Source organism: Gallus gallus, chromosome 14 (genome assembly GCF_016699485.2).
Source record: "Gallus gallus isolate bGalGal1 chromosome 14, bGalGal1.mat.broiler.GRCg7b, whole genome shotgun sequence".
NCBI classification, from domain to species: domain Eukaryota; kingdom Metazoa; phylum Chordata; class Aves; order Galliformes; family Phasianidae; genus Gallus; species Gallus gallus.
Window position 1 is genome coordinate 1002639 of NC_052545.1, and position 26166 is coordinate 1028804.

Genomic DNA, 26166 nt, shown 5'->3' on the forward strand with positions numbered 1-26166 from the left:
GGCGGCGCGCGCCGCGCTCCGGGCCGCGCTGGGTTTTGATTTGCTGTGCTGTAACGCCGCGGTCGCTGATCTGTGGAGAAAAAGTGGGGATTTGTGTGAGTCCAGCTGTTCTCGCTGTCCCGGAGCCTTCCTGTAAGTGCTGCCTGGCGAAACGGCCTCGTTTCTGTCAGCCGTAATGGCTAATTAGGCCGTGTTGAGCCCGCAGCCCCACAGAAGCGGAGCTGTGGCAGCTGCACCTGGCCGGGCTCAGCGGGCTGCCCGCACAGCTAAAGGGGGTTTGTCCTTCACACGTGATTGAATCCAGGCCCGAAAAAGCGCCCACGATAGACGGGCCCCTTTGTGTAGCAAAAACAAACCTGCTGCCGCTGCTGGGGTGGTTTGGAGGCCGACCCTGGGTGTGACTGCCGCAAACCGGAGCTCAGAGGAGTTACCGTAGTTACGGTGAGGGAACACGTGGCGATGCGGCCGGCTGCACTGTCCGCCCTTTGGTGTCTGTTTGGTTTCTGTATTGGATAGCGGGGGAAATATTTGCATACGAAGACGGCAGGTACTCAGAAGGAAAGTAGAGGTTGAGACATCTCAGTAGTTATGGCGAAGGATAAGAAGAAGGATGGCAAGAAGTCAGAGAAGCCCACCCATCCTGCCCCTGCACCCAGCGCTGCAGCTGAGAGTAGTCCCACAGAGCTGACAGGTCTGCACGCCTCCGCCGACGAGGTGGAAGAAGCACAAGCGAGTGCAGCAGAATCAGATAAAGAAATAGAGAAAGCAGAGGGACCTCCCGGCCAACAAGACGTTCCTCCATACTACCAGGAGCCCATTCTTACTCAACTCATTGTGAAAAGGTATGTTTGGTACAAGTCTGTCAGTTAGATTGGGAATTCTTGTTTCGGTATCTCTGATATACCTGCTACACGTCATAGAAATACAGGTCAGACTCTTGATTTGAGGCAGTGAGGGAAGTTATTGAGACACTGACACCATGTTACAGTGATGCACAGAAATTCTACCGCCCTGCTTGGATCCTGCAGTGCTGCTGGAACTCACTGCCTGCTGGGAGACTTGTTCTTTGGTATGGGCTAAAGGTGCAGGCGGTTTGTGTAGAAAACATATTCACATCACTTAATTTCCTGTTGTTGCTGCCTTTCAATGTTTTGGACTCTCTGTATCCCTTATGATTGTCCTGTACTGAGGGAAACAGGTGAATGCTATTTCTTAACAAATCCTTTGGTAATTCAAGGAAAGTATATGCAATGTTTCACATACTCACCAGGTTGCCTGGCTGTAAGCTAATAAATGCTAACAGTATGTTTGTTTATTTGTTTTTAATGGGAAAAAAATTGAGGTCTGAAGCAACGCAGTAATGATATAAAATACTACAGGCAAGATGCTGAAAGCCACAAGTGTTGTATCTTGTGTAGAAAACAGAGCTGCAGCAAGGGACCTGCATGCAATCCACAGTAAATCAGAGTTATTTATTTTCTCTGCTGCAATTTTGCTTTCTTGGCAGCAACTTGGAATGTTCATCTTTAGTTTGTTTTCTTTGCAGCTATGAAGGTGACAAAGTTCGTAGGTTGTATGAGGGTGAAGGTGTTGCGTTTTTTGAGGGAGGAAATATATATAAGGTGAGTGCATAAGTTAATAAATAAAAAAAATTAGTAGGAATCAATGACCTTACCTTTCTAGAACAAATGGGCTGTTTCTTTTAATGTGGATGAGGGCTGAGTGCTTGAAATGTGTAAGTGTTGAAAGCTCTGCTGTTTTCGGGCATTGAAACTTCAATGGAAACTGTTATTTGGAGTTTCATATGTTAGTTTAGGTTCTTGTAGTCAACTGTTGCTTTAGTTGTGGTAGGAATAAATTTGCAAACAATGGCATTCTCTTCACTTTGTAGGGCATGTTTTCTGAAGGGTTTATGCATGGACAAGGGACTTACACATGGGCTGATGGAGTGAAGTATGAGGTAAGGTGCAATACACCTTATGACTGAACACTATTACAGCCAATTAGATGTGTAAATTTTGTGTAAATTTGAGTAAAGAAGTGATGTTACAGTAATTGGTACAGTACAGTTGGTAAATGCAGAACTATGGCAGTGATTTCAGTCGCAAACCTGGGTTCTTGGAGAAAGCTGGTTATACCTTCCTTGCATTGAGGAGGAACAGAGTCACGTGCCTTATGTTTTTTAAATGCTGTAATTTGATCTTCTAGGGAACGTTTGTTAAGAATGTGCAGATGTTTCATGGATACTATATGTGGAATGATGGCAGTATTTATGAAGGCTCAGTCAAAAATGGACTTAGGCATGGATTTGGCTTTTTCCGGAGTGGTATCCATCCAGTTTCTTACATTGGTTACTGGTATAAAGGCAAAAGACATGGAAAGGTAAATAAAAACACCAAAGGAGAACACAGTTTCGAGGGAACATCTTCTAGAAACACAATTACTTTTCTGCAAAGGTTTCACAAAGATGTTTTATGTCACTACACAGCCTGACACCATATAGAGATTCCTTTATCATTAGCACCTTCTATAAGGTCATAGATACTAACAGAAACTGTTGGGTTGGGATCTCGTTTGTAGTAAAGAGGATGAATGGTATGCCAAAAGAATAATTGGTCTGTGATTTGGCTTGTCCTTTTGGTTGTTCCGGTTGACAATGTCAAAACTGCTGCCTGCATCCGTAGCCACAAAATAATATGTTGCTACCTGCAAAAGACAAAGTGATTGCACCTCAAAGACCACTTAGGCAGACCAAGTGACATTCTGTTTTATGTGGATGATTATTTAGGCATTGATTCTAAATTGACCATACTCTTTGTTTCAGGGCACCATTTATTATGACCAGGAACATATGTCTTGGTACTCAGGTGACTGGGTAGATAACGTCAAAGAAGGATGGGGAATAAGATGGTAAAGATGATACCACTTTGGTTCTTTTTTTTCTTTCATAAAATATCACACGTTTTTTCCTGTTAGAAAACAGATGCAAATGCTACCAATTCATAGTGTTATGTATTTTCTGCAGTGGAATAAATAATTGTATGGAATGCTTGATGGTCATAAAACAGATCTTCTCTGTAACTTAAACTTGTATGTTGGTGTATTTATCCTGGTTATTGCTGGAAAGAAAGTCTTAAAAAGATGAAATAATTCCACCTCAGCTTTGGTAGACCAGAGGGCAACATTTCAAAACAAATCAGTTCAATTGATTTGAATGGATGGAAGTGCTTTTGTGATTAAATAAATTATTTGGTCTAATGATTTACAAACTAATAATTTGATAAGTTATGATAAAGGCTCTTCAGAGTGAAAGATTAGTTAATATTTTTACAAAAGATTGTAAATTAAAATTGAGTTAACAGTGCATACAGTGAAACCTGTGCATCCATGCTGAGCCAAATTAATGCTATTATTTAGCACTAAGAAATGCGAAATTTATTAACACTGAGGTTTTGTGTAAACCCTATTTTTGTAATACCCACGTAGAAGCTCATTCCTAATGAATCCTAACCCTTTAAAAAAATTTTCCCAGCTATAAGTCTGGAAATACCTATGAAGGTCACTGGGAGAAAAATGTGCGTCATGGAAAGGGAAGAATGAGGTGGCTGACAGCTGATCAGGAGTATGTTGGACAGTGGGTGTACGGCGTACAGGTATTAATTTCTTCTTTGGAATCTCTCTAGCTGAATGTCTGCCCATTAGTCAGTTAAAATTTGGTAGGTATTGTGCAGTATTAAGGAGCTTGATGTGATTTTGTTGGCATATCTTCTCAATCTCTGCCGGTTGTTGTAACTTGATTCACATGTTAGCGGTGTTGATGTTTTTCATAGGTTTTTAACTTAACTCTTAAAAATCGTAATTTAATTCTCTCATAGGAAATTAAAACCTTCTTAACTTTCAGAGCGATTTATGTCATTCTTCTAGAATGTGGTTCTTGTAGTTCTTCCAAAGACTTTTAAAAATATTTTTTAAGACAGAAATATTTTTCAGCATGGATATGGCACCCACGTGTGGTTTCTGAAGAGAATGCCTGCATCGCAGTATCCCTTGAGGAATAAGTACATGGGGGACTTTGTGAACGGGGAGCGCCACGGACGTGGGAAGTTCATCTATGCCAGTGGAGCGGTGTACGATGGTGAATGGGCTCATAATAAGAAGCATGGCAAGGTGTGTGCTGATGAGTAGTGAGACAAACCTACAGGCAACACCGGAAAAGATCATTATGCTCTTGTGTAGCGGATTTCTAGATTCCTGTACCAAGAACTGCATTTCACTTATGTCATATATGAAAACTGAACATAAAACACAGAGAATACTGAGAGCAGATGGGGCGCTTTCAGGGACCTTCCTGGACCACTGTTTGACTCTGTAGTTAGAAGCATGTTATGAATATAATGAAATACATTTTACTGTGAAGATTTTCAGTGCAGTGGCTGCATGTTGACTTTAGCAGCAGCAGCTCAGTACTTTTCCTCCTGTGAGCTAATGAATTTCAAGCTGTCTTTGTGCTGAGGGGTTCTAATATTAGCAGACAATTTTGTTCAAAAACAAAAACAAACAAACAAAAAAAACCAGACACAACTGTGGGCAGCTTGTTGAAGTATTAAGAAAGACTGCAGTTTTCTGTATGGGGGGAAGTTTTTCTCTCAAAATATATTATAAAATTAAAAGATATATTGACAGTTGTTTAACCCAGCAGTGTGCTTTAACAGGTGACATAATATAAAAGATATGAAAAGTTCTTTGGTTTACTTTATCTCATAGTTGCATTTTAACCAAGATTGTTAAAAGAAAGTTTAATCAAGAGCGTTAGTAGTATTTTTTCCTAGTCTTTTATTACATAAGAGAATTTATATTGAAATTAACCAATTGAATGTCTGTAGGGCAAGTTTGTCTTCAAGAATGGAAGTATTTACGAAGGAGAGTTTAGAGGTGATAAGATGGTAGAATGTCCCTCTTTTCAGCTGGATGCAGTGAGTGCTCCAAAGCTGAATGCCATTTGCTCAGGAAGTTGTTCTGGTTCTGGTGAGTAACTTAACACAAGTTCTAACAGCTTACCTTTTGTTGCTCGTTTTTCTCTAATGTGAGTCTGTTTGTACTTATTACGGGGTCAGACCGAGTTCTTTGGGGAACTTTGGTGAAGACAAGTTATTTTAATAGTTAATGCTTTTGCTTCTATTTGTCTCATTTCTAGTGTGTGACACTTGGAGTGATGAGTTCCTACTGCATCTTCTAACAGTTTGGAAACCGTGTTATCTTGAAGTTTAATGGCATATGTAATATTTGCATTTTTTTTTGTTAGTGCTTGGATTTGAAAAAAAAACCCTACATTTTGATGGTTATACTGTTGATTATTAAAGAATATTCTGCTCATTGTAAAGGAGGCTATTATTCCCTGAAGTTAGTAAAATAAGTTGGAATTGTGTATGTTTTATTTTCCTTGTGTGTATGTATTTAATTTTCTTTTGCTTCTAATTTATTTGTGTGTTAGAAACAATCAGAATCATTAACAACTCAGAAAACCCATCTGCTCTGGGATCAGATATTGAATTAGATATATCTTCACTGCTTAACTTGTTGCCAAGGGAAGAGAGGCAAGAAGAAGTGAAACAAGTAAGAGCCTTCTGCCTGGTGTATTTAGTTTTTTGTTTTTTTTTTTCCTCCAGCAAGTTTCTCATTATCTTATTTCTGACTTAGAGGTATTAAAGTAAGTCTTTCCATTCATGAGTTATTCTGAAATCCAAAGGCCATGGAAACAGAAAGGCACAAAGAATGAATAGATGGTACTGACTCTTCCTAAGCAGCCACTCAGAAACAATAAAAAATATGTTAGTGTGTTTGGAAGGGCAGTCAGCAGCTGCTTCCAGCTACTGGAGGGTTTGTCTGCTAGCAGATAGAGACAAACTTATTTTTGTCCATCACCAAAAAATACATACTGTAACTTCATTTGAGTAATGCTGTCCTGAGCCCTAACCAGAAACATACTCTGGAGTGTGAAATTTTAAAAATCAAAGCTTTATATGCTCCATATGAGCTGATTTCTAATTGCTAGGAGACTATACTGAAAACATGTCCTGCTTGTTTTAGGTAGAATTTGCTGTGTTGAGACATATTACAAAACTGAGAGGAGTTTACACCTTTTACAGCAGCTTAGGCTGTAATGATTCTCCTGACAACACCTTCCTTATGACCAGGCTCCAGTTTTGGAGATTTCTGAAGGACTGCTGCTTCCATCACTCCAGTATGACTCTTGCTGAAATGGATCGGATGTTGAGTGGTTTGTATTTCCTTTGATTAGGGTCTGGAATCAAGGAATTTTATTAGTGAAGCTCTAGTCTTGTTGTTAAGTGGCCTGTGAATTCTCAGTGGTTGTATTAATGCTTTTACAAACACTTCAGGGGCATAGGTGAGAAAAATGTGAAATTAAAATACCACTTAAAAATGGTTCTAAAGAGCTATCTATTTAAAAGCTGTATTTGTTCCTGATCTTGCCATTGCAGTTAAATGCAGTTTTAAGAAGTCTGAGAAGGACGAGTAAAAGACAAAAATCTTTAATACTGTTTTCCATGTTCTTAACTTGGGTTTGAATGTAGTATTTTTTTTCTCCTCTGTAGAGCTAGTTATTGCATCAGCTCTATTTAGACTGCGAGTGGACCTTTATCACAAAGGCGCACAGTAGTGTCCCCAGTACATTAAGGGGTTAACTCCAGCTCTGCTTCACCTTCCATTCATATACTCTGCAGAGATGAATGTTTAGAAAGAGAGATGATAAGATTAAGCTATAGATATACTGTGTTCCCTTGCCCTGCTTATTTGAAAAGGGTGCTATGTCTGGTCTCATTTGTTTCACAGCAACAGTTAGGGATAACTGGATAGGATAGGAAACTTATAAGCTCGGTACAGTCATAAGGATTTTAATCTACATGATGGCAACAGAAGGTATTTTTTCAATTTTTTTAGGTGATAAAACACCACTTGAGGAGATACATTCTCCATATGAGACTTTACTGTTTAGAACATTTTTATCTCACCTTATTCATCTATCATTTCATATCTATCATGAGGAATACAAGTAAGTTTCATCTTTCAGTGAAATTTATTTCAAAGTCATGTTTGATTTTTTTTTTCCTCTCTTGTTCTCCTTTGCACAAGGCATCTGCTTTTGCACCTTTAGTTGTTCGTTCTGTGGTATTGTTCTGATACCAGGCAAAGTATCTCAGTAAGTGATTCTGGGACTGCTAACAAAGTACTCCCGGGTGTGTTTTTGCAGCAGCCATACGTTAGTGCTTTTGGAGCTGGTATATGTACACAGTACATAGCTTCTTATTATTCTATATAAATAGTAGCAGATGTTTTCAAAGACCAAAGTAGAGTGCTGAATTTAAGTGGGCTCTTGATCCTACTACATGAGGGTGCTTTTGAAATGTCTATGTAATGTCTTTGACATTAATGAAGCAGCCTTTTCATATTGAACATACATGTGAATCTTCTTTCTTTGATTCTATGTAAGAGAGTAGTATTCAAGATGGTCTTGAGAAGAACTGTTTTCCAAGAGCCTTGAATTTCACAGAATTGTCCAAAAAAAGCTGTTGTAAAATCTTGCAGGATAAATGTACTCAAACAAAAATAAAAGCTTTCCTTGTACTTTTTGTGCAAAAAGAAAGAAAAAGAAAGAAAGAAAAAAGTAATTTTTGTTTCAATTGTAGAGATAAAGGTCTTTACTTGCATAAGTGTTTCACTGAAATGATGTCCAGGAATGTTATTCCCACTGCATGTCATGTTCAGGGTAAGTAAGAGAATTTCTTCTGTGCTGTGTGCAGTTCATCAATTATTACTGCAGACATCCTGGCCTTACTGTAACCATTGCTTTTTCCCAATGAATTTTTTACAGGTTTGTTATTTTCTGAACAGCATCGTGCTGTTTTTGCCATGAGGTACATTGACAAATGCTGGGAAATATACAGAGCTTTTTGTCGTCAGAATGCCAGACCTCCGTTTGAACCCACAATGAAAATGAGGCAGTTCCTTTGGATGTTGAATGTAATCCTCTAACTATTTTTTGTGTGATTAGATGCACTTTGTTCAGTTTATATGGGCATTTTAAAGGATTGCCTTCTGATTTCTTACTTGATCATTTCAAATCATCAAATCTTAAACAAATGTTTGCCTTTTTTTCCCCCTCATAAAATATATATGCTGAAGTATCATGCTACTGCAACTCAAAGGTTGGCAACTTTTTAAGTAACGCAGTAAAGAATTTTAACAAGGCATAAATTTAATGTACTGCATCTTGGTCATGAGATTCTTTACTACAATTCAGCAATCCAAGGCTAGATCCAGAGGCTAGGAACAATTCCAATCGATATAACTGGGTTCTGAGTCACTGTGTTTAAACCCAAGCCTTTCTTTTTCCTTGAACTTTCTTTAATAAAACTATCAGATGACAAAACTGTAATATTTGGTATTATCATTTATGAGCTTTCTCAGGTTTTTTTTTTCTTTTTTTTTCCCTTAACATTGTTTCTGAATTCTCAGAAAAATTGAATTCCGTAGAGCCAGAATTTCAGTCTATCATTAATTATGTTGTGGAAATATCAGTTGAAACCAGTACAAATTTTGACAGAGGCTTTAAAGAGAGTTGGGTTAGGTCTGTTAAAATGTAATCTTTAATCTTACTCAGGATTTTAAACTTCTCGGCAAACAATTAACTGCTGCAAGACTTGTGGAAATACTTTTCAAAGATGGTCCCTCCCTACATGACAGCAACAGTAGCAACCTGGAGCAGGAGGTGTGTAAGGGGGGGAAATAACAGCTACTAAAACAATAACAGCTACTCAGTAACTACGGTTCATTGCTACAGGAACAATTAAAATTAACTTTAGAAAGTGTTGCAGCTCCCTGTCTGCTAGAACAGGAAGAAAATGTCATTTACTGTGAAAAAACGAAGACTACAATCTTTGTACTGTTTTTATTTTCTGTTGCTCTGTCTGTATCTTCTAGTTTAGCTTAGTATTCTATATTTTTATTATTACTATGCCTGTGTGCTGATCCTACAGATAATACATTATCAATCATTTATATTGATTTATATTGACAATCTATTATAAATGACATAATTGAATTAGTGATTTTAAACAGTATCTGATATACACTGTGTGTGTGTTAATAAAGGATTTGTTATGCCTGTTGTTGGGGGTTTTAGAAACATCATACACAATTGAACATTTGAAGTGTTGGCAGTACTGTATGTTACTACTCAGAGAGATAAATTTCTTGTAACTCCAGGTACAACAAAAATCTTGGCAATATTTTAAAGTGACCCGTAGAAGGGATAACACAGTGTATCACCTCCTGAATTTTTGGTGCCTTGGCCATTTTCATTTTTTTCTTTCAAAGCAGGAACCTACGAGTAGACATATGAAGCTAGCGGGGCTTCACAGTTAGTTTTTGAGTTCCTCACTTGCTTAGACACATGTATCTGTAATGAGATTTTGCAAAAATGAATTAATTAATCACTGTTTGTTTTACTTTAGCTGGTTTTTCTTGAATTTGTTGAAGCTCTTCTTCATTGTGCATTGGTGTATGTTACCAGTGATGTGATTAAGGAGCAGGTAGATCGAGATAATCAGAAAAGAAGTAGCTTTAGAATGGAGGGTTTCTCTGAAGGAACCGCAAACGTGCCTTTCTACACACAGTATTCTCCCTCCCAGGTAAAGTTGATGCAGACTGATTAAATATTATTGTGCACTTAAAGAGAGCAAAGTCAGGCCCTGCAAAAGCCCAAACATAAGTCTCCTGCTCAACAAGTGGACAGACTGGTGGCAGAGATGCCTCTCCTGCTTTTAGTGGAGTGTCAAAACCGATGTGTAAGAGTGGCCTTCAAGCTGTTGGCATCTTCCCATTGTGCTCTTTTCTTTCTGCTAATTTTTTGAATAATGATTTACTAGGTTGTAAGATGCTGCCTGTGACACTGGTGCACCCTACCATGGGTGGCAGAGAAGCCAAAGTAATTTTAAGTTTTGAAAGGGGCTAGCATTTCACCTAATGTTAAATATAATGTGCTTCTGTGCCTATATGTATGTATGAGCCTAAAAGTGGTGCATTTCTATAGCTAACAAAGCATTTTCACCTGTAAGAACCCTTGCTAGTCTTATTTAGAATGTTAGTTGGTATTTTCTATGTAAACTAAAGTGGAACAATGTGATTTCAGTATTGAATTTCAACACAAGACCCAGCATTTATTAACTGAATTTTAAACTTCTTGCTAGGTGCTGAGACCTTGTGAAGACAGAGGGCAAACTCTTCAAGAATTTCTAATGGGTGAGTACTGTAGTTAATCATAAGCATCCATAGGCAGGGGTGGTAGAGGACATACACTCTTGCTACAGCTTTAAAGGTGATTAAAACAGTAGTTAATCATTGAAACAGTTGGACACGTAATTACAGAGGGTATAGGCATTCTTTTCTGTACTTAACCCAAGGGGTTTACCTCTTCATGTTTGGCTTCCAACAGCTGCTATGCTCAGCTGGGTGAGTTTCAATCTCTTTCAGTGTTTTTTAATTATAAGCTAACACATTTTTCCTTAAGAAAACTAACTTGGAAACTTTTTAAAATTAAATTCTTACTTGTCTGCTCCATATGAATAGAAACAGCTATTACTATTAGTAATAGTTATTTATATATATATATATATATATATATAATACATATATATATATGATATATATTAGTACTATTAATATTACTATACTAGAAACAGATGCAGGGCATAGAAACAGAAGGTCAAACTCTGTACTGCATGTCCACTATAGATCTTTTCATTGGTACAGAAGTTTTTCAGCCACCAGCCTAGCTGGAACGTCAGTGGCAATTTATTCTTGTTTATGCTGAAGATCAGCATGCAGAATTACAGACTGAGTCATTCCAACGTTTCTATATTTGCAATACTAGGTAGTGTCCAGTCATCCCACACAACTCATGGCAGTGTCAAAGATGTTCGGCCATTGTCCAGTTGGGATGCAGAAAAAGAACAGGATTTCTCTCCAACGTCAGAATTGATAGGTAAAGCACTCCTACTCTCCTAAGACACCAAATCCTCTGTGCCTCTCCTTTAATTGTGAAATTTTATTTGTATATTCAGATTTCAGCCTGTCACAAGAGGGCAGTAAATGAACATCATTAATTCTGGAGACAAGTTTTTTGAAGAAAATTTTTAAAGCAATAATTTAAAAGAAAGTGAAATTTAATCAATGAGAATTTTAAGTACTCCTAACTTAAATAACTTTCATAGTTTTAAAATGCCACATCTTATATGTAGGGCATCTGCAAACTTTAGTTTTTATGTGCTTTGTGGGTATTTCAATCTTGGACAAATAAAATACATTACATCTACTTTTGGCTTCTTTTGCTTAAGTTAGGAACTGCTACTTGCATATTCAAGAGCAGTGTGTCACTGTTAGCTGGGGTAGAATGTTTTGTGTTATGGCAGGCCAATGTTCATGCAAAAGAGTATGTTCAGTGTATTTTCATATGCAGAGTCTACTAACCTTATTTGTTATTCTCACCTTTAATGCCATCCCCCTTCTGACTGGTTAGCAGGCTTGGCTCTTTGTGTTTGTTAGTGCTACACAGGCAGAGAAACTGAATGCATTAACAAGTAGGCAAGGTGTTCTTACTTGAACAAGTCATCAGACCTTTCACTCCAATAACTGAAAAGTTAAATCTGAAAAAAAAAAATTCTTAAAGAACCACTGGATGGGCTCTAGGCTGCTTTGTCAATAGATACAGCCATTGGATATATTTCTGTTCTTTCAGTAGTCAGTTCCATCCCTTTGTTCCCCCACCTACAGGAGCCACAGATACTGACCTGTCATCAGATTACTGCATAATTAAAACATTTGTCATAGGATTAAAGGGGAATGTTTATTCTAACATTGTTCCCAGAGATGAGTCACTGAAGACTTACAAAAGGGCCATCCCTTTCCACTTGCAGTCATAAGTTTTTCACAGTTGTCATTTTGCATTCTATGCAGAAGCAAATGTGCATTGCCCACAGATGTGGAGTGGAGGATCATCAGTGCAGCCAGACTTTTCTGGCAGAATTTCAGATGTGAAATATTGTATTACAAAAGGTATTTGAAATAGAAATATTCTTACAAATACCCACTTAACTTGCATGTTGCAGATGAACTGGAAGCCCAAACTGGAAAAGATAAGGAATTTGATTGGTGGATGTATCAAGTGCAAATCTTTTTTACGAACAAGTTTTTTCCTGCCTACCACCATGAAAAAGTGTTGAAGGCAAAAATAAAAGAAAATCAAATACGGAATGCTGAGTTAGCTGAGCTGAGAAGGAAGAAGGATGAGGAGATAGCAAAGTGAGTATTTTACCTTCTATTAACGAAATTACTGAAAATCCAAAATTTGCTTTAATAAAGTAGTACAGCATACCACAACCAGCTCATCTGAATATAGAATGTAACACACAGAATGTAACTTGTGTGACTTAATGGCTGTCAGGACTAATGATTACAGGCTGCTTTCAGGTTACAGAAATGTCTTTCCTGGCACTTAATCCCTGCTCTATATAAGGGGAGTCAAGTCAAATGTTTTTTTGCATACTGTAAATTGGACTTGCAAAACTAAGTAGCTGGGCTTCCTGCTTCTCAGTTCATACTGTGAGTATAGTTGCAACTGCTTGTCCAGTATAGATGAGTCTCCCTCACTGCAGTACGTAAATTTAAATCTTGTTCACTCAGACTTATTGCTGAAAGAGAAGCAGAAGATGCAAAAAAGCAGAAAGAAGCTGCAGAAGAAGAAGTGTCACTGGAGTCTAAGAGTACAGTTTTTAAGGAGTTAGAAGAGCCCGGTGCACAGTTAGCACCCCCTCCAAAGGAAGAGGCATCTGCTGTACCACCCCCAGCTGTTACCAAGGTGCCTACAGGAACCAAGAGGAGGAGGAAGTAAATCTTCTGATGAAATCCACTAAACTGACAAGTATGTAAGTGTTCTTTGAAGAAAAAAAAATACAAGCCAAAACCCACACCAAATAACACTTCCACATCACAAATCACAAGTGCTATAAAAGTGAGATTTGCTGTTTTTAGAAGGAAACTGAACTTCAGGGCCATCTGTCCTTAAACAAAGGGCCCTGGGAAAAGGAATATGTGGGCAGTTAAATAAAGTGTAACCCTCTGCAGAGATAAACAAAGCTATTCCAGCAATCAACATTAGATAATTAGTTAAAACTTGTATCAGTGTTAAGCCCACACAGAACTTACATTCCCTATCATGACGGTATTGCTAAAGTAAATGGTTTCATGCTAAATCAGTTTTACTTACATGAAGTAAGCCAAATAAGTATTTTTTGTGGTCCCATCTGATTGTATCTGGGGAATACTTGAAGGTAGGAATTTGACAACAAAAGAGGTAAATCAAAGCAGGAGTTGTTAAAATCAGATCAGCTTAGAAATGGAGCTAGAAGGTTACCTGGTCAGAGGTCTTTTGTAACCAGTCTCATTTCACATTTCATGGCAGTGTGACATTGTGCTTATTTTATACAAATCAACACAGAGATCAAAAGATGCCCTTAAAAGTGTAACAATTATTAGTTGTAATTTATTTTCCAGTAAAATATTCACATAACATCAGAATGGAATGGTACAGGTGAATTCAGACTGGTTTTTAATTTGTTTGCACATACATAAACTTTTTAAAATCTAGAAATTTCATGATCAGTTTACAGATTTTAGTAGAAATTTTGATTCTTACAAAGCAAGTATTGCTTTACTATTGTCCTTATTCCAGTCAATAATATGACTAATAACTTTTCATGTTGAACAAGTGTCTGACATTGACATCTTTATAAATCAGTCCTTTGCAGATCAATCCAAGAAGAAAATATTATTAAATTGTGTTGCACAAAGTTTCTTCACTTCTTCTGTAAAACAAACAAAAAAACCCAACATTTTTAGAAATTGTGATATTTTAAAGGGACCTATGTAAGAACCAGGGCTAGCATCAAGTAGAATACAATTAAATAGACAAAAAAAAAAAAGAGGTTCTACTGTAGAAAATTTTTTTTGTTGTTTTCAGTAAGAGAAAGTTGAGTCAAGCCAGAAATTTCAGTCTGTCTGAAAGAGGAACTGTAAGTGGCAAAAGTGTAAATGAGGGGGAGTTGGACGGACCGTTTGTCTTGTCAAACCTCTACACTGCAACAGCAGAATACCTAGCTTCTGCGCAAGGAACTATATTATAATTCCTTCTCAGAGGAAGGAGGGATTACTACAGTTTGTTACAATAAATCAAGCTAGCAAAGCTTTTTGCAGTTTGGCAGACAATGGTGCAGGGGTAGCAGTACTTCCTGGATTTATAAGGCACACAAAGAAAATGTACGGTTTCTGTATAACAGATTTGACTGGAGAATAACTAACAGTCATGTAAATCATGCAACCAGCTTCTCTCCCAAAAATTTAGATTATTATGCTGTAATCTTAAAAACAAAACAAAAAAACTAATTCTTTTCCATCATTCATGCGAGAGAGTACTGCCTCTCATTAAAACACAGAGTCCCAAAGTTACTGCAAGTAATACTCAAACTACTCCTCTTAAAAATGAATCTATTTAAAAGCTTACTGCATCTTCAGGTTCATTTGCCCTTTAAGAGAAAATTAGTCTTCAAAAAGCATCAAAAATAGACAATAACTGAATGAATACCAATGACAGGAGAGACATGATGTATAAATAACCTACTAATGGATCACTGACAAAAGTCAGATATAACAATTTTCAACTAATACACTTCATTAATTGTTCCTCAGCTTCACAGAGTAGTTCTTTGATTTCAAGGAGGAAAAATAACTGAGTAAATATTTGGCAGGCATCTTAAATTATCTTAAATCTTAAATGATGTTGCTGTTTTTTTGTAGCTGGTGGAAGGCAGACTAAACCCTTATGGAAACTTACCTTGTCTTGTCTGTCATAGATCAATCTGTCTATAGCTTTTGGATCAGATTAATTTTATTACTTCTCCATAGACAGATATTTTAGTAGTAACTATTTAAAGGTAATAAAAGCCAATCCTTACCGTTAACTTCAATCAGATTTGCATTTTTTTGATTCAAAATAACATACAATTCTCGTTGGTCAGACTTCTTCCCAACTACCCAGTAATCACTCATTGCCTTCACAATAATTTCCTCATCTTCATCAACTCTGAAAGAAGTTACAGAAGGTAAACGTGATGGCAAACTGATTTTCAATAATTTTCAGTACAAATGATTATGAATAGTGTTCTAATTTGTTGTGTTTGTATAGTATCAGAGTACTAACTCTGGCATAATTCATCAGTCCAAGATGAAAACTTCACAAATAAGCTGCACAGAATGATTTGGTCATCTAAGGACACAGTTCTTAATTTGGCTGCTGGCCAACCACTCTGCTACTCTGAAGAAAACGCCTATCTTCCAGGAATTTAAGGACATGCTTCAAACATTGTTTTGTCACCATGACCAGAGAACAGGTGGAGATACTGTGATGATAGTAGGCTCTCACATATCAAGTTGTTAAACCTACAACCCAACCATGCTGAACAACTAGGTCTGTTATATAAGGCTGTCACTAACCCATTACTTCCATAAAATGCAACTTTCTGAATTAAAGAAAAATGAAAAACTTGAAAAACTTAAGTGGGACAACTGTTAGCCCCTAGTTAGAGCTGTAGCCGTCACAATCATTTTGTAGTGAAAGGAAGGTCTCCACACCATGAAATAGGTAAGAGGATGCCATTTACAGAAAGCTAGTATTCTAGGAGCAGTACTGTAATAACTGCAAGGTTTGTATTCCATCTACTACCTGGTCCCTAAAAGCAGCCAGCTATTTCAGAGGAGCATACAGTACAGTAGGATGAAGCAGGGTTCCCTGTTCTTTATTCTACTTAGCCTGAGGTTAGCCAGACCTATGTGCAAAAGCACTAGATAAAGCTTCAGGTCCCTCCTGAGTTTCTTACAGTTTCTCTAAAGCTTCAAACAGCTGAGATTTTATAATATAGTACAGAGGCCCTGCTCCTTTCTTTAAATTATTTTTTTTCTAAAGAACAAGAAAAGTTTATGTATGACATACTACTTCTAACCACCACAAAATATTTAGTATGACCACTATAACAAAGTCTACCGTACAGAGATATGAACGTCATTCATGTCAAAAAGGCATGGAAGCTTCACAAATAAAAAAAAATTTAACTGACAGAAGGACTTAAAAGACTATTTAATAGTTGAGCATTACCTAGAGAAGTCACTATTGATATCACCAAGAATCTTCATGAGGTCAGGATGTACAGATGCAAGTGATACGCTGGGTGTTTTCCTCATGTGAATGGTACTCTTCTCTGCAAGGTTCATGTGATTGAAATAGATGAACTTAAACTGAGGCTCCTTCTCAGCCCTAGGAAGATTCAGAAAAAGGAAGTGACTTGCAAATACTGCCACGGTACATAAGCACAAGATTCAGAAAGAACAGTTATCAGCTAGCCAGTGTAAAACTGAGACATCCTGAAATTATTTTCACATTGAAGAGACCAAGTAAAACTTGTGGCAAAATCAAACTTCATTTCAATACTTAAATGAGAAAACAAAATGAAAAAAAATCTGTTTTTCCTCTTCTTGTGCTACTAAGAAATAGACACACTGGAGTCTGACAGCCTGGTCCCATGTACCAGCAGTATTTTGTTTCCATCTTTCTTATAAGCTATTTTTTCTCCACTGGTTTGTTTCCTTGCCACATCAGCTCAGATTAGTTTTTAAACAGAGGCTTAGTCTTTAAATTGACTAACTGGGAATCTTCCATTCACCTCTTTAATTTTTCTGCCATAAAAAGAAAGAACTCTGACTTGATCAATGCGATTAAATATTCCATCATCAGTTGTGTGGCCAGGTGAGACTATTTTCAAACTACTGCCTTGGTTATTCTTCTCCATTTCCTCTTTTATTACAGTAATATAACATCTGTCACTTACAGCTGTAATTCTGTAGGAGCCATAGGAAATTTAAATTGGCAAAACCTGGCTATAGCAAGTGGTACTACAGGCTATGTATTATTCAGAATGAAGGAGATACTGGGATGACACCAGTCACCTTAGCAAACAACTAGATATACTTTCTCTCTGTCACTCCAATGAATTAGTTTCAAGAAACTGTATCATGTTTTCAGGACACTGTGGCATTAAACTTTAAAAGAGTTAAAGCAGCCAAAGCCAGTCGCAGGTAATCTAAAAAGACCCCCAGGTAGACTGGGAAAGCAGAAGTCAAATGAGAGGAGGTGGGCACAGAGCCAGCAGTGTTTTTTTTTCTTTACGAGACTCAAATGTTCTAATTGCCCAGGGGCTATCTGTGAGCTTCAGGAGATTCTGTTTTGCTCAAGAAAAGTTGGGAAGTATAAACTGAAGTTAAGGTTTTACAGGAACTGCTGCTTTTCTATTTCAACATGCAGGGAGATACAGGGTAAAAATGCAGACTGAAGTTTTCTCTCTCTTGTATATACTTCTGCAAGCACAGTAACCCACAGAACTGTGCATCTCCACAGGTCAGCTAGTTTCATCTTCACATATGAAAGAAGCAAAATCCAAATATTCCACCTGTACCTGAATACTCTGTTAACAGCTTGGGAACGAGGTGGCAGAATCTTAATTAATAAGAATTCTTATCTTAATGTTTACATGACTTTTTTCTGCAGCAGTTCTGCATGTAGGGGAAAAAGGTTTCAGCTATACAACAAACGTTCATTCCTGTATAAATAATATGCATGTTATTATTTCAGGGAGACTTGAATATGCAACAACAGGGACTTTATAAATGCTTAAGGTACAGAAGGGTAGATAAACGTTGTTTAAAATACACAGCTAAATCAGTGCTTTCAACACTTAGGATCGCATTACTATTACATAAGCAGTCCAATAAGCCTAATTTTTAACCAGCTAATACAGGACTCTGACAGAAGCAGAAATGTGGTACAAACCCTGATATTCTCTTGTTGATGTTGTATTGTTCACATATGTCTGATGCTAACACAGTGAGCTGAGGCCCAACAATGCTGTCCAGTTTACGACAAAACTCCAGTGTGGGTGGAATTGAAGCTACGTGGTAAAGAAAAGGGAGAAGTGAGATTCTCTTCCAACAGTAGAGAGGGTACAATTTCTGTAGCTGCTTTCCTTAAACATCATTGGAAGCCCTAGGACCAATTTCTTTTAATTATACTCACGCACTGTGCAAATCATATGTAAAGTTAACTTTAAGCAATACTTAGTCATTTTATTGTGTAAACTGAATTACCAGTGGAGCAAAATCAAAAGACCGATAAAAAGCACTCAGGAAGAAAAAACTCAAATAAGAAATTAACTTGAGTAGTTTTCAAGAGTAAAACAAGCTTTATGCATTTTGTATTAACTATGTCTCAACTTAGAAGTGATACTAGCAGGTACTTACCATCAATCATAAAGCAGACAGCTGCACTCATGGCCTGGAAGAAAAAAAAGTTAAAACACAAATACATGTTACTTCAGCCACCTCAAATAAATGGCAGTGTTTCAGTGAAGTCACACACTGGTCAACCAGTTTTTAAAAAGTTACTATTATTACTAAAAATTCATCCAGTTTAAAGGCAACCCGTCAACAGGATAATCTCTTTACAATCATCCATAACACAGGATAGTTGCCACCTTAAACCCTGTGTATGGTAACTGCTGAATCACAGCCTAAACCACTGATTGAGCACCTGGGGAGAAGACCCTGTCAGCCCTGGGAGCACAGGTGAGGGCAATTCAGCTGTGGGACAAGAAGAGGTGGAGCCTGGCTGCACCTCTCTTGGACCTCATTTAAGGGCTGACTGCCACGGGGGAAGGATCCCTTTCTGGAGTTCCTTCCCTGGTGAGGCTTTGCCCTGTGAACCTCAAATCTTCTGATATGGGTGAGCAATCTTCTTTCTTTCTTTCTTTCATAGCATCTTTCTATCATGCCAATCCTTCCATCATATTGATCTATCCAACTGCTACGCCCTGTAAACTGTGCTGAGATTTAAGTAGGATAAATGTAAAATGTATTAATAAATGCATTCTATGCAAGGACAAAAAATCTGCTAGGAACTTCCTCCCCATTTATTAATACAATATAAAGATGAAATCTCAAAGTTGAAGGCTGGTATTTTGTTTTTGAGGAAGTGTTATTTTGGGAGGGGTACAGGAGAGAGGAAAAGAGGATTCAAGTTTCAAAGCTTCTTGCTCAAAATTCCAAAGAGTTTTCTGTCTCTTTAATCTGGTCCTATCAATTAATGTTTATATGCAATTCACAAGTATTTTGCATCACTGGTTTCCTCATTGTATATAGATTCTTAGATTTGAGAAATAATTGCAGAGAAAAATGCAATACCTTATAAACAATTAGATGAAGCTCTTCATAAGTATCATCAGTGTTAACAAATATTTTGGGGAATCGGCATTTTGCTTCTGGATCGTTAAGATTTAAGGGTCCAGTAAGAAACCTATAAAATAATTTAACAGCTCAGATGTGATACATTCTTGTATTTTGGTTTTTCTTATTTAACAGATGTTTGTAAAGTTAGCAATTACTTGCATGTTTGAATGGATCTGAATACAATGAGTACTGAGCTATCCAGAGAAGCATAGAGCCCTTTTTCACTGCCACTGGGAAAGCCTGCATCCTCTGCTTTCCACCAGGAGCTTTATGTAGAACAGTAGTGTACTAGAGGAACTTAACTTTGAGGTGAAAGCCAGGAGAGCTCATGCCACTGCTTCAATCCCAATAGAATACGCTATAACAAAGGAAACTATAGTGTTTAAAGAAAGATGCCCAAATCCACAATTATTCAGATGTTGCCCAGTTGCTTACATGCCCACCCTGACACACTGAGTACAGTATCACTGGATACATGCACCTTTGTCTCAAGTGCCTGACTGAAAGGAAGTGTCTGGAGCACTGCCAAAACTTTTCATGCAGTACATTAAGAATGGTGGGGAAGAAAAGGCTTAATTACTGTTACTGCATACTTTTTTTTTTTTTTTCCAGAGGTAAGGTTTTACTTGGCACTGACTACTGTATAGCCTATGGAATAAACTACGTGTGGAACATGCAGCCCGAAATAAATTCCTTCCTCTCAAACATTCTGCCCTCAAGGGAAGCAGCAGTAGATGGTGACAATTATTAAGAGCTACCTTCCGTAATGTTGTAGATTTCCTGGCATTTCAGCCCGTATTGGAGAATCTCTTCCTGCTAACTGAAGCAAAAAGGAACAAGAAAAAACAGCTTAGAGGTATTTCCTGTTAATTTTTTTGTGGACTGTTCTTAAGTCATACCAAAGCAAACCACTTGCAGAAAATAACACTTGGCTAAAGTGCAAGAGTTGCTAACAGGGCATTCAGATTTCTTATTTATTAATTTTTAAATGTAATTTATGGAGCTCTGCCAGGGTGGGGGGGATAGGGAGGGTAACTAACTCCTTGTGGTCTGAACAGCATTTCACACTGAAACAAACACCATGAGGCAAATGTCCTCTTTTAGAAAAGCTTGCTAAAAGCCACAGATGCTTGCTTTTCAGTTATAGGAGGTGAAAAGGTTCTGCCAATAAGGCTTGAAGACTTTCAAAATTCACTTCAAGCAGTTTGAAACTTCAATTCACCGAGCCCTGAGGTGCTAGATGAAGACTCAGGTCAATTAGGAGTTCCTAAGATGCTGAATGTCAAAATTGCTGTACTTGATCAACAATGTATTAACTACAAAACAACATGACTTACTCAATTACCTTAAAAAAAATCTTACAAGCATTAATATGCATTAACACTGTACATCTTTGGTAGGCCCAACTGAATGTTTTTAAATCAGTTCATTTTAAAATAATACTTGCATTAAAACGCTCTTTTCCTATGATAACAGAAGCGTATGAGAAGAGCCATACAACACATTTCAATCCCACTTTCCATTAGTTATAAAAGACTCAGCTCTGCTTCAGCAGTTTGTAGGCTTTATTGAGGGTGCTGGCTATGAACATACCTAGCATTCTCTCTAAAGTTTGAGCAGGTCTCCACTGGTGCTACAAGGAGTCATTAGGTAGCAGCATTTAAAAAAGTCCCTATCAGGGACTCATTCAAATTATCAGCAGAATTCTGATATACTGTAATCGATAGGGGTCAACATTACTGACTTCAGTTGAGTGTCCTAAAACCAACAAATCTCAGATATTCCTAAACTGAAACTTAAGGCGAGGAAGGGAGAAGAGATGCTTCTCTTTTATATTTTAGACTTCAGTGTTACAGGATAGACAGAAAACGTAAATCTGACATCGTACCTCAGGCTCCATGTGTCTCGGGAACAGAGATGTTGTGAGATACTTGTACAAAATTCTCATATCATCTTGTTCCAGCCCACTCCTGGAACACAGGGAGATGGAAAAATGCAAATTTTGTTTGTCCTGTGGTGCTCAGGTCACATTTTCCCCCTCATCACAACCCAGGCAGCAAAACAGAACTAGGGTAGGTAGCAACATTTCACTGTCTTGGTAGATTAAGTCTCAGAATGTTCATTTTATTTAAAATGTTATTTTATTTCCTCAGTTTAAAACACATCCAAGTTTGCTTTAAAATAGTCATTTTTTCCTGCTATTAAACTATATGCAGTGTCATAATTATGTAGCTTAAGCACAAAGTAGAGTTGGTTTTTTTTTTTTTTAATCTTTCCCAAAAGAAACAAGATTTGTCATCTGAAACACAGTTAAAGTCTTCTGTGAACCTTCAAAAAACTAAAATGCTTAGCTGGAAGTGAAGCACTATGCCCTGAACAGCTGTGCCATGCCAGTAAATACCCCCCAGATCCCACAGAATAAATTATTCAAGTACCTACCAGATCAGCTGATCATTGTAGAGAAATGCAGTATATTTGACTATGTTTAGGCTTTCTTCCATCCTATTAATAAATGACTGAATTTTCAAGTAAGTCATTTTATCCAGTGGAAAGAAGCTGATTCCACAAAATACATCCAGCAGATCACAAGACTGTAAGTGCAGTGTCTGCAAGTACTAAGAGAATAATGGCCATTGTTTTTGAGAATTCAGAAAGCTTCCTATGTGTAGATTTAAATGACAAATTTGAATCTAATCTCCTGTAATCTAGGCTAAGGACCCCCAAAAAACTTTCAGTTCTGCTTGTGTGAAGTTCTTCTTTATGTGTCAACACAATTCAGGTCTCAGCTTACTATTATTTCATCAGCTGGCTTTTAAGGCCAGCTCCAGATCCTTTAAGAGGATAAAACACAGCCTTTCATACCAGTGTTTAATTCCAGAAGTAACTGTAGAAATTAACAGATTGGCTTGTAACATACAAAGGAAAAGATTATTCTCTTTCCTGATAGTGCATTTGAAATCTCTGGGTAAAGCTTACAATCTGTTTAGCATCCTGGTCTGTGCAAGATGAGTTAGCCAGTGGCTCCCTCTACAGTCATTTCACATTACTAAGAAATTCACTTTGCTACTCAGAACAGCACATATTACTACAATAACAGACTAGTAGGAAAATGTCAACAAAAATGAGATTCATATGCACAAGACAGAATAGCTAAAGTTATTTCTTATACCAAGGTATTACAGATGTCTTTGTCTACCTGGTTAAAAAAAAAGCTGCATTCGACCAAGCACAAACACATACAGCACTGCTCAGATCAATCTGTCCATCTTAACAGAATAATTTTCTTAAAGTTTATGCATTTCTAAATCAAATGAGAACATTTTTGTTCACACTGTCATATTCCATGGTACATACAGACAGTATGACAAGTCTCTGTCACAGTTTAAATCTCATTTTTTTCCCACAGTTTCAGTGCAGACCACGCGTGCCATCAATATTTGGTCAATTAATTCAATAGGCTTACAATGGAACATCTGCATGAAAGTTTTTTCTAAGCATTTCTTATTTCCCAGGAGAAAGAGAAACATTTTTTCCTTTGGGCTTCTTGGTTACACAAATCTCAGTGCCTACTCTTTTATCTTCAGTAGGAACTTAAAAAGAAAAATAACATTTTTAGATTAAAATCTATTGCTTCCCATTTTTGCCATACTCTATTTTTGAATTTAGTCTAGAAAACGTAGACAGCAGCTGATTAAACAAGCACTCCTTGTGCTGTCAGGGTTTATTCTAGGGCCTACTTCAGTCTTACAAAAAAACAAACATGCAGATAGACAAAGCCCCAAAATGAAACAAAAACCCACAAAGAGAACAAATTCTTTTAAACACCAGTCTAAAATGACTACTCTCCACCTTTATCAGAGCTATCAACAGTCAGATCTCTGTGACAGTCAGAGAGACTAACTGCTGACAGCAGTCCTCAGCTTCCTTCTGTGCAACAGACACACAGATGCCACCTTCTAAAGTCAGCCTGATGAAACTTTTCATGTCGAAACTCAAAATTTTGCTAGATGTGACTATTTGAAAGTTACACAAATAATATTTGATTGACTTCCTGCTCAGAAATAGGTTTTGCTTTCCATCTTTTTGCTCAAGCTTTTCAAAGTTGAAGCTAAATAGTGAAGACAAGCTATAACCAAGGCTTATTTTCTGAAACCTTATCAGGCATGACTACTGATCCCACACAGGAAAAAAACAAAACTAGTTAAATATCCCCACTACCCATTACTTCACATTATTATGGGACTTGCATGTCTGTGCATGTAGACTGTGGAATCACCATCCCCAGATATTTTCAAGAGCTAGGTCGGATGGGGCCCTGGGCATTCTGTTCTAGTATCAGATCTGGAGGCTGGTGGCCCTGCCAGTGGCAGGGGGGTTGGAACTTGATGATCCTTGAGGTCCCTTCCAACCCAAACCATTCTATGATTCTATGTTAGTAGCAAGCAGGAAATATTTGGAAAAAGTGAGTAACCAGACTTTTATTGTTGCTGCATCTCTCCTGCTGCACATGCATTACAATCTCACTGAAGCCATGTAGAGAAGATTTTTGCATTTTATTCCCAATGCACAATCGTACTGTATGTGTTCTTACCCGGTGGAAGAATTTCTCTAGTCTCTCCTTTAAAACTTTTACACCTCCATCTTCCATTGCTTTCAGAAATGTGCCATTGAAAAGCTAGTGGTTAAAAGAAGTCAGTCAGTTGTGTAGGTTCTTTCATTTCTTGCAGCTCAACCACAAATGTAACTACATTACAGTAAAGCTCATGTTTCTCACTATTTCAACTCTGCATAGATCCAAATGTACCCCTTTATTGGGAAAGTCTTTCTGATTTGCAGTCTAGAGATCTACAGTAGCAGGGTCAGAATTAAAGAATCCTCTACTAGTAGCAAAGTTACTTATCTGTGTTGCTTACGCATCTTATTCTCTTATTTTCTAAAAGTCAGATTGATGGCCTTTATTCAATGTTGAATGTTGAATAACCATAGATAATATCTAACACCATCAAAATCAAGTGGACTTGACAGAAATTAGAGGGCTCTTATTTCTACAGTAAGGTAATGAACTAATGCTGGCAACTGCAACAGCTGAATTTTTCTCTTCCATCACCGCGATTACAGCTTCAGGAAGAGAGGAGCCAACAACAGTGAGCTTGCACATCCAGATGGTATCATGAGGATTTCCTCCACTACCCAGAAGAACCTTTGTGTTATTAACCCTACCTTGTACATGCTGTAGCACTGCTGCAGGACTGAGCTATAAACCTTGTCCTGCAGAAAACAGAGGAAGGCATTAGTGTAAGCAGAGGTAGTATTTTGAATATTTTGGCTGAGCTACACATAAACGTTTTCAGAGAGCAGGCACATGCACAAATCAGTGAAATTGACCTCTGGAAATGTACACAGCATTTCCAGTCAGCAACTGGACAGAAATTACAGAAATTACTTTATACTTCCAAGCTATGAAAGTTAGTCCTCTCATGTTTAGTATCAAAATCATTATTAACTCACACACAAGATATCGGTTACAAATACTGTATTTCCCTAAGGCCAGTGGTTAATCTTATTTCTGACTGCTTTTTCTTCTTTCTCAAGAAGAAAACAACTTGAATATTTCTGCTGGTACTCCTAAAATGCAATATAACTGATGAAAAATGGGAGGAGGAAAAAAACCAAAAACAAAAAACAGAGTTCAGTACTACCAGCAATTCTTCTTCCTGGTATTCATAGACTGGCTTTCCATCTTTGTGTTTTTCTATTATGGGGTTTCGTACAACCTAGAAAGTGGAACAGGCTGGCATTAGACAATGCAGAATGCATTGAGAACGTTCTGATATGATGTTTTAGAAATATGCGTATCATGTGCATAAGTACCATGACCATCCAGAAGTTCTCTTCAGGTTCATGGAAAAACTGCCTATTCTTCTGCGTATGTAGGGATTTTGCAGGTTTTGTTGGACTAAAGGTCCTGGAAAGAAAACATATATGTAGATATAGATACTTACGTACAAATGCAAAAAGAAAACCCGTATGATTGGGAAGTTTAAAACATACTGTTTGCACTAATACAACGAGCCATGCAGTCAGACTTCATACCTCGTGAACTGCACTATAGCTTCACATAGTCCCACATTTCTAATTTTTTCATTCTTTTCTACTTCATTTGGGTGATAGAAGAGAATCTTCTTCTCTTCCTAAAATTTGAAATAAGAAGGAAAGCAAAATACATTTTAACAGAATCAAGGCTAAAGAATATGCAGCTCACAGTTTGATTGTTTTTAAGTTCTAATCTCTTAATCTTCTAGGTGGAATTAGATCTTGTACCTAAACAAGCTTCCACAGTAACAAATAAAAGGCATAATTAAGCACACTTAAACATTCGGCCCAAGACATTTCAGAAAGATTTATAAATTCCAAGGCTATTTAAATCATAGGACATAACCACAGTCAGTTCAAAGCAAGGCTAGTTTCAAAGCCAGATCAAAGCTTCAGAGCTAGCTGCAACTGCCCAGGGCTGTGTCCGGTCAAGTTCTGAACATCTCCAAGGCTGAAGATTCCACAGCCTTTCTGGGAGCCGTTCTGGTGTTTGATCATTTCAACATGAATAAGTTCTTCTAGCTCATCAGAAGTTCCCTTGCTGTAACTTCTTCTAATGCTTCTCATTGTTTCACTGTGCATCTTCAAGAACCTGGCTCTGTCTTCTCTATA

At 37.5% G+C, this 26166-nt stretch overlaps 2 protein-coding genes across 13 annotated transcripts in view; one reads left to right on the plus strand and one right to left on the minus strand.

Moving 5' to 3' along the window:
• On the plus strand, positions 1 to 20931 carry RSPH10B (radial spoke head 10 homolog B). 6 transcript variants are annotated; one of them, XM_004945098.5, is made up of 20 exons: positions 1 to 842; positions 1547 to 1622; positions 1892 to 1960; positions 2209 to 2382; positions 2825 to 2910; positions 3533 to 3653; positions 3991 to 4167; positions 4884 to 5025; positions 5492 to 5613; positions 6088 to 6277; positions 6961 to 7072; positions 7707 to 7786; positions 7892 to 8040; positions 8681 to 8788; positions 9534 to 9710; positions 10269 to 10320; positions 10952 to 11062; positions 12186 to 12378; positions 12760 to 13001; positions 20074 to 20931. In XM_004945098.5, the coding sequence occupies exons 1-19, from the start codon at positions 589 to 591 to the stop codon at positions 12965 to 12967; spliced, it is 2601 nt and encodes an 866-aa protein (XP_004945155.1). In that variant the 5' UTR covers positions 1 to 588; the 3' UTR covers positions 12968 to 13001; positions 20074 to 20931. The 6 variants fall into 6 exon arrangements, with proteins under 6 accessions (XP_004945155.1, XP_003642186.2, XP_004945154.1 ...); XM_003642138.6 differs by having other exon boundaries at positions 12760 to 12997; XM_004945097.5 differs by having other exon boundaries at positions 12760 to 20931.
• Positions 13585 to 26166, minus strand: part of CCZ1 (CCZ1 vacuolar protein trafficking and biogenesis associated homolog (S. cerevisiae)) — a 14629-nt gene continuing 2047 nt past the window's right edge. Inside the window, exons 2-15 of one of the 7 annotated variants that reach the window (NM_001396924.1) lie at positions 25555 to 25646; positions 25333 to 25426; positions 25161 to 25235; positions 24682 to 24729; positions 24053 to 24136; positions 21901 to 22076; positions 21350 to 21431; positions 20220 to 20281; positions 19417 to 19528; positions 18478 to 18511; positions 18011 to 18128; positions 16283 to 16441; positions 15087 to 15214; positions 13585 to 13940 (exon numbers count right to left, since the gene is read on the minus strand). In NM_001396924.1, the coding sequence (NP_001383853.1) occupies positions 13885 to 13940; positions 15087 to 15214; positions 16283 to 16441; positions 18011 to 18128; positions 18478 to 18511; positions 19417 to 19528; positions 20220 to 20281; positions 21350 to 21431; positions 21901 to 22076; positions 24053 to 24136; positions 24682 to 24729; positions 25161 to 25235; positions 25333 to 25426; positions 25555 to 25646 (1320 nt within the window). In that variant the 3' untranslated portion in view covers positions 13585 to 13884. Of the gene's footprint in view, positions 13941 to 15086; positions 15215 to 16282; positions 16442 to 18010; positions 18129 to 18477; positions 18512 to 19416; positions 19529 to 20219; positions 20282 to 21349; positions 21432 to 21900; positions 22077 to 24052; positions 24137 to 24681; positions 24730 to 25160; positions 25236 to 25332; positions 25427 to 25554; positions 25653 to 26166 lie in introns of all 7 variants that reach the window. The other 6 variants (NM_001396925.1, NM_001396926.1, NM_001006158.2 and 3 more) reach the window with 6 other exon arrangements.